This window comes from Lotus japonicus, chromosome 2 (genome assembly GCF_012489685.1).
Source record: "Lotus japonicus ecotype B-129 chromosome 2, LjGifu_v1.2".
In the NCBI taxonomy this organism is placed as follows: Eukaryota; Viridiplantae; Streptophyta; class Magnoliopsida; order Fabales; family Fabaceae; genus Lotus; species Lotus japonicus.
In genome coordinates this window covers 23,497,764-23,514,010 of record NC_080042.1, presented here as the reverse complement: position 1 = coordinate 23,514,010, position 16,247 = coordinate 23,497,764, and the positions used below count along the sequence as shown (strand labels likewise).

The 16,247-nt window shown below is 40.0% G+C and overlaps 2 protein-coding genes across 2 annotated transcripts; both read right to left on the bottom strand.

The window, feature by feature from the left end:
• Window positions 1–1,142: 1,142 nt before the first annotated feature.
• LOC130736255 (uncharacterized) lies at window positions 1,143–2,228 on the bottom strand. The gene has a single exon (XM_057588097.1). The coding sequence runs from the start codon at window positions 2,226–2,228 to the stop codon at window positions 1,143–1,145; it is 1,086 nt and encodes a 361-aa protein (XP_057444080.1).
• A 3,278-nt stretch (window positions 2,229–5,506) lies between these two features.
• On the bottom strand, window positions 5,507–6,157 carry LOC130736254 (uncharacterized). Its single transcript, XM_057588096.1, has one exon. The coding sequence runs from the start codon at window positions 6,155–6,157 to the stop codon at window positions 5,507–5,509; it is 651 nt and encodes a 216-aa protein (XP_057444079.1).
• Between the last annotated feature and the right edge of the window lie 10,090 nt (window positions 6,158–16,247).

Genomic DNA, 16,247 nt, shown 5'->3' with positions numbered 1-16,247 from the left:
GAATCAGGGAGCAAGAACAGTTCACAAATAACAAGAACAAAGCACAACTCACAATCCTAAAACACTTGATCTTCAATCTTAGCTCTGGTGTCTTCACGTTTTAGGTCTTTGTTCTATTTATACTTCAACAGAGGCGGCACTAGAGTTAGCTGGGCTGAAGAACAGAATTGATCCACACAACTTCAAACGCAATCTTCCAAGATATGATTTGCGTAACAACCGAGTATAAGATAGAAAAAAATCTTCAATCATAGATTTGTTTCAACAATAAACAACCTGCAAAGAACTCCCTTTAATCAGTTACTTGAACCTCAAGAAACAACAACCAAATCTTTAACAGATAACAGAAGGGACCCACAACACGTGCCAGCCAGTGAATGAATGTCCTGGCTTTACAGAATCAGATGTCAGGACATCTGCTTCGAAATCAGGTTGTTTTTAGCAAAATGCATGACAACAAAAGGAACAACAATCTCCCCCTTTGTCAAATTTTGCCTAAAAACAACTTCATAACCAGAGAGGGAAAAATAACACACAGAATCAGCAGCGGAATAGAACACAAACAACACTCCCCCTAAAAACAATGCTTCTTCATATGCAAACATAGAGGAACTCCCCCTCAAATGAAGCATCCAACAGAACACATATAAACTGCTTGAAGTACATAAATCATAACCATAGCAGCACATAATTATTAACTTCCAAGTTAGACAAGCACACCAGCAGAACTTGAACAAACATAGCATTGTCACACTGTCTTGACATAAACCTGCTAAATAATAGAAACCAGAAGCAGAAACAGAAAACAAAACACAGTCTTCAACATGAATCTTCTAACTAATGTCTTCAACATGGATCTGCTAACTACTCCCCCTTTTTAGCATAAATTTGGCAAAGGTTGTAAGTGAAATAAAGCTAACTGACAAACAAAAGAGGACTAAAACTACAATTTAAGCTTCAGATGAAGACTCCTCTTCCTCAGATCCTTCCTCCTCTGCAGCATCACTTCTAGACTCACCCTCGTGACCTGCCTCCTCTTTAAGCTTAGCAATCAAAGTATCCACCTTTAGCTTCCTCTCAATAGCAACCTTGATAGACACCTGCAGCTCCATTGAAAGATCCTCCAATTCAGCAATAACACTCTAAGTTCCAGAAGCAGACATTGAAACAGGAATTGATGTCCTGTGAGATGGCATATCAATGTCCAGGACATGAGGATCCAGGAACAAGCGACGATCCAAAGTGATGAGGGTACCCTTAGGAAAAGCCACATCATCCATTCTGAGTATATCAGGATGCTGCTTCAGGATGATAGCAGTCAAGAGTGAAGGAAAAGAAATAGGCAGCTTTACAGCACAAGTTTCTGCATGTTTCAAAGTTTGAGCAAAAACCAAAGAGCCAAAATCAAAAGGCACCTCAGTCCCAATTCTGTAGATTAGTTTGGCTAAAATTGCAGAGACAGCAGAGGTATGATGAGAAGGGATCCAATTCACCACTCCTATCCTGTTCAGAATAGCATACTTCACACTCAATAATCCTGTAGATAAAAGCTTCTTAGCAGGCCACTTCTTCACTTGTCCAGCAGTGAGTTCATTGGCAACCATGTCCAAAGACAATTCTTCCTCAACAAACTCCACAACACTTCTTCCAAGGGCTTGGTTGATCACAACAGGAGAAAAAGTTACACATTTCCCTCGCACATAAACTTTCCTGAATTCAGCACTTCCAGGAATGCCAACATCATCTGTCAAATTAACTAGGAACTCTTTCACTAGCTTCTCATAACATTTTCCAATATCCATGACTGTCTTCCTTAGACCAGCCCGGTCAATGAGAGCAACAATCATCTTACACTCAAGCACATCCTTGCCAATCTCCCTTTCTTTTGCAATCCGGCGGTTGCAAACATATTTCCACTTGAGAACATTCTCAGCAGCATGAAAGGAAACATTATCAATAGGAAAAGAAGGAACATCTGAAGGAATTCGCTTACCTGAGAATTTCTTCTTTTCAAAAGTCTGAATGTCCTGAACATCGACTTCAACATCAGACTCAGATTCCAACTCAATCCTTGGAATTTTCTTCTTCTCAGTAGTTTTCTTTACCTTCTTGTGTGAGGAATCCACAGCCTTTTGTTTACCTTTGCTCTTCACATCCATAGTGGATTTGGCCTTCTTTTGTGAACCAGAGGGGATGTCTTCAACAGGAACCCTTCTTCTCTTCTTCATCCTGGCAGCTACACTTGCCAGAGGAACATCATCTGAGTCATCAGCATCTGAAATTTCATGAACAGATGGAACAGATGTCTCTGATTTTGCTAAGATTTGGTATACTCCTCAAAAGAGACCTCCTCGTGGGCTTCATTATCTGGTTCTGAGTTCTTGGACTCAGAGGATGAATCCAGAGATGGTGAATTCTCCTTATCAGGCACATTGGATACAGGAACTTCAGTTTGAGGAGCAAAAGCCTCAACATCTGTCGCTTCATCCGCAGAGGAAATTTCATGAGAAACATCCTCAAACACAGGTGAGTCACGAGTGCTCTGAGATCTCGTACTCGACTTGTAGCACTTTCTGGCAGGAGTTCTTGAATTCTTTCTTCCAGAATCCTTCTTGGATTGAGCAGAGGATTGCGCATTCAATCCCATAACCTTGACTCCAGAAGATGTCTTCTCAATCTTGCCTTTGATGGAGTCTTGCTTTCCTGAGACTTGAGACATGGTGAAATATGGCAGAGTATGCAGATTCAGATGATCAAAGAAAAATTGAGAGCAAAGATGAATCAGAATTACACAATAAAAAAACTCAATCAGTTGTAAGATAGAAACATAGCTGTTGGTGATGATTATATAGCAGTTGAGTGGATGAGAAGCAATCATGATGATGATGTCATAACGGCAGTTATTGGTAGTTACGAGAAAACTAGCCGTTAGAGCAAAGTGATGCGGTAATTGCTATGCTTCTTGAAAGAGGCAAATCCCAAGATTTCCTCTCAATTTTTCAAACGTGATAGAATCTAGTGGTTTGGTAAATATATCCGCCAATTGCTTTTCAGTAGGAACATGCTCTAAAGTGATAATTTTATCTTCAACCAAGTCTCTAATGAAGTGGTGTCTGATACCAATGTGCTTGGTCCTGCTATGTTGAATAGGATTTTTGGAAATATTAATAGCACTAAGATTGTCACAGTACAATGTCATAACATCCTGCTCGACTTCATACTCCTTCAGCATTTGTTTCATCCACATGAGTTGAGTGCAGCTACTCCCAGCAGCAATATATTCAGCTTCAGCAGTTGACAAGGAGACACAATTTTGCTTCTTGCTGAACCAAGAGATCAAGTTGTTCCCCAAGTAGAAACAACCTCCAGATGTGCTTTTCCTATCATCAGCACTTCCTGCCCAATCTGCATCACAATAACCAACAAGAGTAGGATTCGTATCGTGTGTATAGAGAATACCATAATCACATGTACCATTAACGTATTTGATTATTCTCTTCACTTGCAAGAGATGACTAGTCTTTGGAGCAGCTTGATATCTAGCACAAGCACCTACAACAAAGGTGATGTCTGGCCTGCTAGCAGTAAGATACAGAAGACTACCAATCATGCTCCTATACAAGCTTTGATCAATATCTTCTCCTTGTTCATCCTTAGATACCTTGATATGTGTAGCAGCAGGAGTTCTTTTGTGACCTGCCTTTTCTAGTCCAAACTTCTTAACAATACTCCTAGCATACTTGCTTTGTGAAATGAACAGAGAATCTTCCATTTGCTTAACCTGAATACCCAAGAAATAATTCAACTCACCTACCAAACTCATTTCAAATTCAGATTTCATTTGTTGAACGAAATGCTCCACCATCGTGTTCGACATTCCTCCAAATACTATATCATCTACATATATCTGTGCTATCATGAGTTTGCCTTTGTCATTCTTTACAAACAGGGTCTTGTCTATTCCTCCCTTGCAATAGCCATTGCTGACAAGAAATTCAGTGAGTCTTTCATATCATGCTCTTGGAGCCTGTTTGAATCCATACATGGCCTTCTTCAGCTTGTACACATGGTCTGGATGATGAGGATCTATGAATCCTTTGGGTTGTTCAACATATACTTCTTCACTCAAGTACCCATTTAGAAAAGCACTCTTTACATCCATTTGATAGAATCTAAACTTTAACAAACAAGCAACTCCCAGTAATAGCCTTATATATTCCAGTCTAGCCACTAGAGCAAAAGTTTCATCAAAATCCACTCCTTCTATCTGAGTATAGCCTTGAGAAACCAATCTCGCTTTGTTTCTAGTGACTACTCCATTCTCATCTGACTTGTTCTTGAAAATCCATTTAGTACCAATAATGTTCACTCCTTCAGGACGTGAGATGAGATCCCAAACTTCATTCCTTCTGAACTGATCAAGCTCTTCCTGCATTGCATTTATCCAGTATTCATCAGTCAGTGCTTCCTTGACATTTTTGGGTTCTATTTTAGAGATGAAACAACCATGAGCAATGAAACTTTTAGATCTGGTAGTTACTCCTTCCTTAGGATCACCAATAATATTTTCTTGAGGGTGATTCTTCTGAATTCTGATGGATGGGGCTTTGTTTGACTCAATCATTTTTCCTTCTTGTTCATCTGCACTAGTCACAGACTCATTGTCGAGGTCAATCGTTGGGACATCGGCTGGGACATCAGCATCATCATCTTCACTTACAGTTGTCTCAGACATTTTGCTTGGTATATCATCTATAATAACATTGACACATTCCATCATAACCTTTGTACGAGAGTTATACACCCTATAAGCTTTAGTGTTTGTTGAGTATCCCATAAAGATGCCTTCATCACTCTTGGGATCAAGCTTCCTTCTTGGTTCACGATCAGCCAGAATATAACATTTACTCCCAAAAATGTGAAAATGTTTCACAGTAGGCTACCTTCCTTTCTAGATTTCATACTGAGTAAATGAAGTTCCTGCTCTAATCGTTACTCTGTTGTGGACATAGCATGCAGTACTCATTGCTTCAGCCCAGAATTTTTTTGGAATCTTTCTTTCATGAAGCATCACCCTGGTGGATTCTTGAAGAGTTCTATTTTTCCTTTTCACAATACCATTCTGCTGAGGAGTGATGGGAGCAGAAAACTCATGACTTATTCCTTCTGAGCCATAGAAATCAGAGAATTTTGAGTTCTCAAACTCTGTTCCATGATCACTTCTGATTCTTACTACAGTACTGCTTTTCTCAGTTTGAAGCTTCAGGCAAAGTCTCTTGAAAATCTCAAATGTCTCTGATTTTTCTTTCATGAAATCAATCCAAGTGTACCTGGAAAAATCATCAACACACACAAAAACATATTTTTTACCTCCCAAACTTTCAACTTGCATGGGTCCCATTAGATCCATGTGTAGCAGTTCAAGGACCTTTGTCGTGGTTGGATGTTGGAGCTTTGCATGGGACATCTTGGTTTGCTTTCCAATTTTGCACTCTCCACATATTCTTCACTCACCAATTTTTAACTTTGGTAAACCACGAATGGCTTCTTCAGAAATGATCTTCTGCATGCTCTTAAGATTGATATGACCCAATCTCTGGTGCCATAGATTCAGCTCATCATCTTTTGATATCAAGCATCTAGAGACTTGTGCCTTTTCTGGTGAGACCCACATGTAGCAGTTGTCTTTGGATCTGATTCCTTGCATCATTACTTTATGATCATTTGTTGTTACAACACATACTGCCTTACTGAATAACACATCAAGACCTTGATCACAGAGTTGACTTATGCTGATAAGATTGGCAGTCAGTCCTTTAACAAGCAACACATCATCCAAATCTGGGGATCCAGGATTTACCAGTTTTCCTATTCCCTTGATCTTTCCTTTTGCTCCATCTCCAAAGGTGACAAAATTGCTGGCGTATCCTTTGATATTTTCAAGATATTCCTTGTTTCCAGTCATATGTCTTGAACAACCACTATCAAAGTACCAGTCTTCACTTGATGAGGCTCTAAAAGATGTGTGAGCTATGAGGCATGTCACTTGGTCTTTGGGTTTCCAAGTCTTCTTGATATGTTTCTCCTTTGAATCCTTCAACACATTCTGTCTCTGAGGATAGCCATAGAGTTTGAGAACCCCTATGTTGAGGCACATGTTGAGACATCAGGTTGGACATCTGATAGTTGATGGAATTATTGAATTCATATTTCATTTTAGCACGAACAAATTTCTTTGGCTGCATTTGATTTTCTTTGTTGGAAGTATTGTAATTGAAGCCAATTCCTTTCACGCTCCTCCCTTGTTTGCTTGTTTCCTTTAGAATCTCATCCAGCATGTCAGATCCACTATTCAGCATACGCACAGATTTATGAGTAGCTTCAAGTTTATTTGTCAGAGTGACCACTTTATCCTGAAGTTCTGCATTAATCACCATCAGCTTAACCTTTTCTATAGTATCAACATCCTTAAGCTTTGTGTTCCATTCATCAGGATCATCCTGCAGCTTCTCAATAGTCCCTCTCAGCTTTTCATTTTCTGACTTGAGCTACTCTATATTATCTTCTTGCTCTTTCAGAAGTTTGCATGCTTCTTCCCATTTAGTGTGCAAGAGCCTGTAAGTCTCCTCCAACTCTTCATCTGTTATTTCTTCATCACTAGATTCTGAAGCATCAACAGTTCTTGAGAAGGCATTAACTCGGTTTGCAGAGAGTTCTTCCTCATCCTCTGTGTCTTCATCTGACCATGTCACAACCATGCCTTTCTTTTGCTTCTTCAAGTAAGTAGCACACTCAGTTCTAATATGCCCATATCCTTCACATTCATGACACTGAACACCTTTATTCTGACCAGATTTGTCTTCTTCTTTGGTCTTTTTCTGAGAATTGAAGGGCTTGAAATTGTCAGTCTTAATGTCCTGGACATTTGACCTGTTTCTTCTATCTATTTTTCTAAGAGCTCTATTAAATTTCTTTGTCGGTAGAGCCAGAGCTTCAGATAAATTCTCACCTTCACAGTCAGCATCATCTCCATCATCAGTGTTGGAGACAAAAGCTATGCTTTTACTCTTTTTCTCAGACTTCTCACCAATCTTCAACTCATAAGTCTGCAGAGAGCCAATGAGTTCATCAACCTTCATGTTACTGATATCCTGAGCTTCTTCAATAGCAGTGACTTTCATAGCAAATTTGCTGGTAACAGACCTCAAGATTTTCCTTACAAGCTTCTCATCAGACATAGGTTCTCCCAGAGCAAACGAGGCATTGGACAAATCACGCACACGCATGTGAAATTCAGAAATAGTCTCATCCTCATTCATCATTAAGTTCTCAAACTGAGTAGTAAGCATCTGGAGCCTTGACATTCTTACTCTGGTGGTGCCTTCATGTGCAGTCTTCAAAATTTCCCAGGCACCCTTTGCCACAGTGCATGTGTTGATCAACCTGAACATGTTTTTGTCCACTCCATTAAAGATAGCATTCAGCGCCTTAGAGTTTCCCAGAGCAGCTTCATCTTCATCCTTTGTCCATTCTTCTTTAGGTTTCTCTTCTACTTTTGAAGTACTTCCCTCAGCTTGCACTTTAGTGGGATGACTCCATCCTTTGACAATGGCCTTCCAAGTCTTGTTATCAATAGACTTAAGAAACGCAGTCATGCGGACCTTCCAGTAATCATAATTGGTCCCATCCAGAATTGGTGGCCTGTTAACCGATCCTCCCTCCTTATTGTCCATGAGAACCAGACAAAGTCTCCCTGGAGCTCACCCAACAGAACAGGGGTGCCTGCTCTGATGCCAATTGAAATTCTAGTTCCCTTAGAACAATGTTGTACGCGATGTCAGGACAATCGATTATGACAACAATCACACAGTATCAGTAAAAGTTAAACACAAAAGTAACAAGACACAAGAATTGGTAACCCAGTTCAGTGAAACTTCACCTACGTCTGGAGGGCTAAGCCCAAAGAAAGGAAATCCACTATCTCAAGAATCAGGAACTACAGACACACATGAACACAACCAGTTCATTGTTCTTTTCCTAATCTACCCAGTGTATTTCTACTTAGTATCTCAACCTAAGTATGAGAGCCCCTCTCACTTTCTCTCAATCACTGCCACAGTGATTGGTGAAAACAAATAACAAAAGTGTTTGAACAATCAAACTCAACACAGAACTGAAACTTGCTTTATAGAATCAGGGAGCAAGAACAGTTCACAAATAACAAGAACAAAGCACAACTCACAATCCTAAAACACTTGATTTTCAATCTTAGCTCTGATGTCTTCACGTTTTAGGTCTTTGTTCTATTTATACTTCAGCAGAGGCGGCACTAGAGTTAGCTGGGCTGAAGAACAGAATTGATCCACACAACTTCAAACGCAATCTTCCAAGATATGATTTGCGTAACAACCGAGTATAGGATAGAAACAAATCTTCAATCATAGATTTGTTTCAACAATAAACAACCCGTAAAGAACTCCCTTTAATCAGTTACTTGAACCTCAAGTAACAACAACCAAATCTTTAACAGATAACAGAAGGGACCCACAACACGTGCCAGCCAGTGAATGAATGTCCTGGCTTTACAGAATTAGATGTCAGGACATCTGCTTCGACATCAGGTTGTTTTTAGCAAAATGCATGACAACAAAAGGAACAACAAGATTTGTTTTGATTTGTTTCAACTACTTGTGAGGAAGATTGGTTTTTAAAATTAAAGAGTGAGGCTATTTCTATTTAAAAGGGATTTATTTCATTTTATTTAAAAAGGTGAAGGGTTTTTATTTTAAATTAAATTTCTAGGTGATATGATAAGGATTTGCGTGACTGAGGCTAGAGAGAGGAGGAGAACTCGCGTGAGATTAAGGAGTTGAAGGGGAAGGATTCGTGACCTAGGTTGAACCATCATCACCTATCTTCTCTTATACTTGATTTTGGCTAAGGTGAGGGAACTTCTGTAAGACCCAAGATTTTAAGCTTAGAATAAGTGGAAGAGATTTCCATTTACGATTAGGCTTGATGTAATGTGAAGGGAAACCTGAACGAAAGTTTATTAAATGAAATATATTTATGAAGGAGAAAGTTCAGGAAAAGTTCAAGGATTGCATTATGATCGATAAAAGTTATAGCACGAACGTTTTACGCTTAAACCTAGGTCAGAAACCCTAGTATATAGCTAATTTTCACTTTTAGGCACGACGGAAGTTAATTCCAAAAATCTTCAGAGAAATGTTAGAACTTCTCTTTTTCCATATATCACAATCGTTTCGAGGCGAAACTCTAGGATCTACGAACGTCCGATTCCAATCATCGGAAGTTTGCCGAAACCGAATCCCTGGTATTTCAAAACCCTAGAATTTCTCGACAATGAAGACTTTATCTATTCAGAGCTTCAAATGGATATTCTACACGCGTACACCCATTTCTCTTGATGATTTCAATCTTTCTTCAGAAGGAAGTTTTCCATTCCGACATTCGATGCAAAAAGCAACTTATCGGGTAAAATAGTTTACACCGACTTTGCACCGACTTTGCATTAGTTTCCAAAAATACAAGGAGACATCTTCTTAGCTTAGGAATTCCTTTGCCAAAACCTATCTTAGAATTCATGGAGAATGATGCCGGAAAAATCAGATTCGCGAAACTTTCATTTTCCGGCGAATTACCATTTTCTATATATAGCAAGCAAGTGAGAAAAAAACACAAAACTCCTCCATTTTCCCTCTCAAGGCCGCGAGTTCATCAAGGAAGAAGGAGAAGAATATTTTGTTCAATCCTTGCTTGATCGTCGATTAATCAGTTGCTGCTTCAAGGTTTCGAGGTATAGTCGCTAATCCTTACCTCTGATCGCTTTTTCCATAGCTTTTCTGTAGAGTTTTCTGAGCGGATAGTTTATGGGTTTTTGCAAAACTATCCTGAATCTTTCATTTCTGATTCTAAACCTCTTCTATATGTGCCCAAGATCACTTCTGCCGGATTAGATTTTCCGTTATGCCGCCGGAATTCCGCCGGAATCAATTTTAGCCTTAAATACCCATTTTTGGAGTTTTTGGAGTAAAGCTTCAACCTTTAGGCTAAAAACTATCGCCTTAGCTTAGTGTTAGTAGGATTAGTTGTCATAAACGTCGTTAGTAACGTCCCTACAAAATTTGGTTTTTGGGATTTCAGTTTTGAAATTTCTAAGTTAAAAATCATGACCAAAATACCCCTGCGACAGTTTTCGATCCGATAATTTTTCCGAGTTCAGAATACCCTTAGTTACGGCTAATGATAGCATAGGAACCAAGTTTGATCGAAGAAAAATCGAGCCCCATAATTACCTAAAGTGGCCGAGCCCTATTAAGGGGGAGGAGGAAAATTTCCTTTTCCGAAAACTTGTCTTTCGCGCTAGATTATCGTACCTTAGAGTATAGATTACTTCGTGTAACCTTAGTAAGTATCGATAGCTTAGTTCTCGATAGATTCTGATAGTATTTCTGTGACTTTGCTTTAAAGGAACTTTTGAGGAATTTCCTGAGGAGCAACGCTTTGCTTGTGAGGAAGAGTTAGAAGATAATCCTGGAGAATCTGCAGGTGAGGGCTTCTCACTGAATCTCTAGTTAATGCTTAGGGTCGATGTTTCGACATTGTTTACTGTTTATGCACTGGAATTGTGTGTGATTGGAAAATGTTTTCTGAGGCTTCGGCTGACAATGTAGATGATTCATCTACTGAATGTTTTTGAGATTGTCTTACATGCTATGTGCTATGTGGGTAATCTAGGATGTGTGGTGCATGCTTTATATGCTAAGTGCTAAGTGTTTATGATGCGATTTATTGATATATGATATGTTGTTGATTGTGATGATTTAAATATGCTCTGTACTGGAATCTGAGATTCTGAATGGTGAGAATAGCGGGCAGGTCATGCCGATTTTATTTTGAGAGTTTTGAGAAAGTTTGATAGGACGAACGAGGTTCGGGCCTTAATTTTGTTTAGTGGATCGAGACATCCTCTGGAAGCGACTGGGGATTGGGAGACCCTGCAAATGTATAAGACTTGCGATAAGACAAGATGGAATCTATTTTATAAAGAAAATTCATAAGACCTTAAATAACCTCAAAATCTTTAAGTAATGATAACAACCTCGAAGGAAGGCATTGGAAGTCAAATCATAGTTTTGGAAGAACGAGGAGTGTCGTCGGATCCAAGTGTTGAGGAGTTTGGTAAGTTCTGAGTATGTTGGTACTCCTTCGCTCGTTGAGCAGTTTGTTAGCCATCCAAGGGATGAGCCGAGAAGCTTCACTGAGGCGTGAGACCTTGTGAATGCGTGATACTCCACTGAGGCGTGAGACCTTGTGGAAAGCATGGACCTTCACTGAGGCGTGAGACCTCGTGAACAGCATGAAGCTTCACTGAGGCGTGAGACCTTGTGAATGCGGGATACTCCACTGAGGCGTGAGACCTTGTGGAAAGCATGAAACTCCACTGAGGCGTGAGACCTTGTGAGAGCATGAAACTTCACTGAAGCGTGAGACTTCGTGAGAGTATTGATGACCCGAAGAGTCATCGTGAGTGGTTGCACTCATTTTATGATTATTGTATTTTGTCGCAGAATCGACTTTACCTTAGGGTAAGCTTTTAAAGACATTAATTTAGCTAGAACACGTGGCGACGTGTCGAGTGAGGTCGGAGACGTTGTTTGGCTAATCACTGCATTGCATGCACTCATTAAGTGGTTTAAACACGGCGAGATACCGGACCACGGCGGATTCCAAAATGGTTATAAGACCGGGATTTCCGCGTAAGAGCGCTGCTAGGTGACTCTTAGTAGCAGACCGAATGGCAGGCCTTCGGGTTTTATGCTGATCTGGCTACCTTTGTGTGGTGTAAGAGGCACGCGGGCAGAAATGGTCCCACCGTGGCTGGTGCTAGGATTGATCCGTTTGATGCCCATCCGTTCCGGATTGCATATTGGTTGACTGGGTTAACCTGCATATCATTTCATGCAACATGCATACTGATATAGTTGATGAGTGTGTTTGATACTTGTTAGTTCTACTTGATGCATGTTAACTGTGATTTACAGTCGTTATATTCTTTGTGGAAATATGCAACCCTAGGATGTTATCCCTAGTTATAAGCCTAAGTGGCTATTATCTTATTTATATTTATTGGTGCTATTATTTACATAATTCTTTGGAGTTGACCCTCGCGTCTTCTGTGTGTGCTTTGGCGAACAAACGCCCTTTGTCAGATGTCTTTGGCGGGCTGATTCATGATGGTTCATCCTTCGGGAGGAACTAAGGTTGAGATGCGGGAACTGGAGCGTATCGCGGTAGCGAGAGGAGGACGGATGGTGTACATAGACTAGGTCGTTCTGGATTCAGATTCGGGCGACGATCATGCTAGCATGTAGGTTTTAGTGCTGGTGTGAGCTCCTCGAGATGGGATTAGTGTAGGAGTAGAGTCTTAGCTCTGAACATCATTTGTTTTCTTTGGGGACAGGGTAGTTTCCCACCTATAGCTTTTTGTGTGGTTCTTTACGAGAATCACAGAGAGTTGGTTGGACTTAGGAGGTCTTGCTTCAGGCCGATGGGCCAGCTTATTCTCAGTTTTGAGGGATGGTGTTGCGGACACTTGACCTTTCTTGTGGATTGTACCTTTTGCCTTCGGGCGTTACACTTTTCTTTCCGTCACTGGAGGTTTACTCGTGACGAGGTTACTACTACAGCGGGGGCTGTTTATATATTGTATATTAGTTCTGATTATTGTTATTGTTGGGTTTTATTTAATTCAGTCTTGTCTTAGTTATTATCGAAAAAAAAATATTTCACGTTTTTCCGCATTAAGTTTACTTTTGGTTACTAAAGTGACGCCACCGAAATCGGGGTGTTACAACTTCAGTCCGGGTAGAGGTCTTAAGGTTGCGTTCTAATGCATGTTTTGTGAAATACTCGATTTTTGATGCTTATGAATATGATGATGCTTGATAAATCCATGATGCTCTGCGAAAATCTTGAAGGCTATGTGAAATTCTTGATGTTTGTAGAACCCTTTGATGTATGCATGATGGTATGATAATTTGTTGTTTTTCTTTCTTAAAAGAGTTGGTTGCCATGTTTATATGATCCCTTCATTGAAAAACATGCTATGTATGATGTCAAGATTTGATGCCATGAAGCTTTGTTGTAGGCGTGTGACATGAGATTGCATGATGTCAAGTTTGTGTTATGATTTTATGATGAGAGGCGTAAAACCCTAATCTTCTAGGGTTATGCGTGATTTTATGATGAGGGGCGTGAAGCCCTAATTTTCTAAGTTACATGTATAAATGATGCCTGGTCTTTTACCTTTGAGACTTATGAAAACTGTTTACTGTTGTTAAATTTTAGTAACTTGAGACTAGAGTTGTGAACCATTCGCTTGCAAGTAGTGTGAATGATTATGGTAATAGTGCTAGAAATAGGCTTTGGACTATGAGAACGATGGTGTCGTTAGAGACAAACGGTGTACTTGCACTCGAGGGTGATTTGTGGTTGACTGTGTTGGTCCCACGTGATTAACCATGATGAGTCATGGGATATGGATTGACTGTGTTGGTCTCCATGTGATTGTGGATTGACAGTGTTGGTCTCCACGTGATTTGGGTCGACTGTGTTGGTCCCCAAGTGATTCTTCATCTGCGGATGATAGAAAATGGATCCAAGGAGAAAGGTGGTTGTGTGATGGTGAGGAACGGTTAGTCTAACTGAGCCTTTAGGTTAACTAACTAACGGATAGAGAACATGTGATGTGATATTTACACTGTTATGCTTAATATGCATGTATGCTTGAGATTTGTTGTTTGGAAGTTGACCTTCTCTTGTGTGCTATGTGTTTGTTTGGGGGGGGGGGGGGCTTAACCCCAGATGACCATTCCTAGGATATCGTTCTACATGATGAGGGTAGAGACGGAGCTTGGGTGGCCGACAAACACCGAGTCCTGCGAATCTACGTCGGCAGTGCTGCAGTTCGGTTTTTTGACCAGCAAGGAAAATGGCTCGAGACCCATTTGATGAACGGAAGAGTACGACTCCCGTATGCTCCACAACGTTTCGAGATACCTATTGAGGTGGATTCACAGCAGTCGTCGAACATGAGGTCTGAACCGGAGACGAATCCTTCAGAGTTTGTGCCAAATGATGAGAGGGAGCATTCGGTGGATTCAAAGCTGATGCCGGAATCTATGGCGGAGGACGAAGAGAGTTTCCACCATTGGAGGGAAGGCCTTGGAACTCGGAAGATCCATCGGATGATGAATTGAGAGCTAGAAGCTTGGTCGATTCGGCATGGCAACAGTATGAAATGGGTGCGGGTGGAATCTACCGAGGTTTGTTGGATTACAGGCGAGAGAAGTTTTCAAGGGAACCGGTACAGGATATTGACACAACTTCCGGAGATGAAGACTAAGGGAAGGGTTAGGTGTTATTCTAGAATTGTTGGGGAGAGGGACTCGATTGGGCACTGAACTATTCTTATTTATTTCAGTTTTTAAATAAGTTGGATTTTTGATGTAACCTTTACATTTTGATTTAAACATGTGGTTATACGTTTTGTTCCGGATGATCAATCCAAGGTTAATGTGATTTTTATTTCACGTGTGGATGTTTGTGAAAACTAAGTTGAGAGTTTTCGTAATAAATGGTTTGTCGTTAATTCAAGATTTTAATTAATTGGCGAAAACTCTTTGTGAAAATTGTGATAATGGTTACTGTGTAACTCTCGAGAAATCGATGCGTTACATTGTGGTATCAGAGCTCTGGTTGAGAAACCAGAGCACTAGGGTTTGGGGCACACAAGTTTATGAACTCGGTTGTGCTTTTGTTTTGGGTAGAATTGATTTCTAGGTTTCCGCAGCAAGATTTGGGTAGAACTTGTGTGCTAAGTTGTTTGCTGATTGTTTGTGATTGGTATCATTGTCATGATATTTAAAATTGAGTGATTGATTATATTAAGATATTTACTATTATTGAGGAACTGACATTCAGTTGTGGTTCTATTGCCACAACGAGACCCAACCAATGCTCAGCTTGCTCAGGCTATGGCCGAGCTGGCACAAGTGATGACCCAGCAGGCTAACGGGGCTGCTGCTCAGGCTGCGGCTCGTGAATTGTGCGAAGAGATTAGAGTTGCTAACTGTAGAGTTACCCTTTGACTTGGTGGTATCGACCCCTGCCACCAGTAGCTTAATTGCACGTACGACATGTTTACAGTGTCTGTTGGTCTATAAAGATCGGAAGTTTCTAGCAAACCTCGTTTGTTTAGAGCTCGAACAGTTAGATGTTATTTTGGGAATGAATTGGTTGGCGCAATACCATACTCTCTTGGATTGTGCTAATAAGACCGTGATATTTCTGGATTCAGGCATCTCGGATTACCTGAACTCGTACACACTAAGGAAGGGTTCCTTAGCATTCGTAAATTCTATCGTAGCTGAGGTGAAGAATGATGGCGACGTACGGAACATACCAATAGTACAAGATTTTACTGATGTATTTCCGGAAGACGTACCTGGATTACCATCGGTAAGAGAAACCGAGTTTACCATTGGTGTGATGCCCGACACGGGAGCGATATCGATGACACCAAAAAAAGTAATGTTAGAAAATTAGTTCGTTTACCAGGGTTTGAACCATAGCCCTTTCACCCTTCATTCCTCCCCCTTATCATCCCTTATATCTTCTAAGTCTTACACTTGAGCAAACCCCGACAACTAAAAATCCATTTTAATACTATAAACATTAATTACTACTCTTTATTTTTTTTATTAAGGTATGATCACATCTTAAATTTTACTGTCCATTCTAATTTAGAAATTATTATTACTTACATGCAAAACTAGACCACTGTTAATATTACTGTTTTCAAACTATATCAATAGAAACACACAATAAACCATTATAATATTTTGTATTTTATTTCTTTTTTCCCTTACTAACCATTGATTGATGCATTTATCTTTCAAGTTTCAAGTTCTAGATTCATATCATACATTTTATTTTTCCACCCAATTCAAACCCCAACCTCTGACTTGCATAGTTAAAATTGTTAGGATAAAAATGGAAGTCGTTTAAGATATAGACCAACAAAATAAATAGTGCAGCATACCAGCTTGTAATTTGTAGAATAATTTATGAAAGGGCACTAGAAGTTACCTTAGTAAATTTTGTTTACCTTAATTTAAATGCTGGCCTTACTTTTCAATTACAAATTTAACTACTCTCGG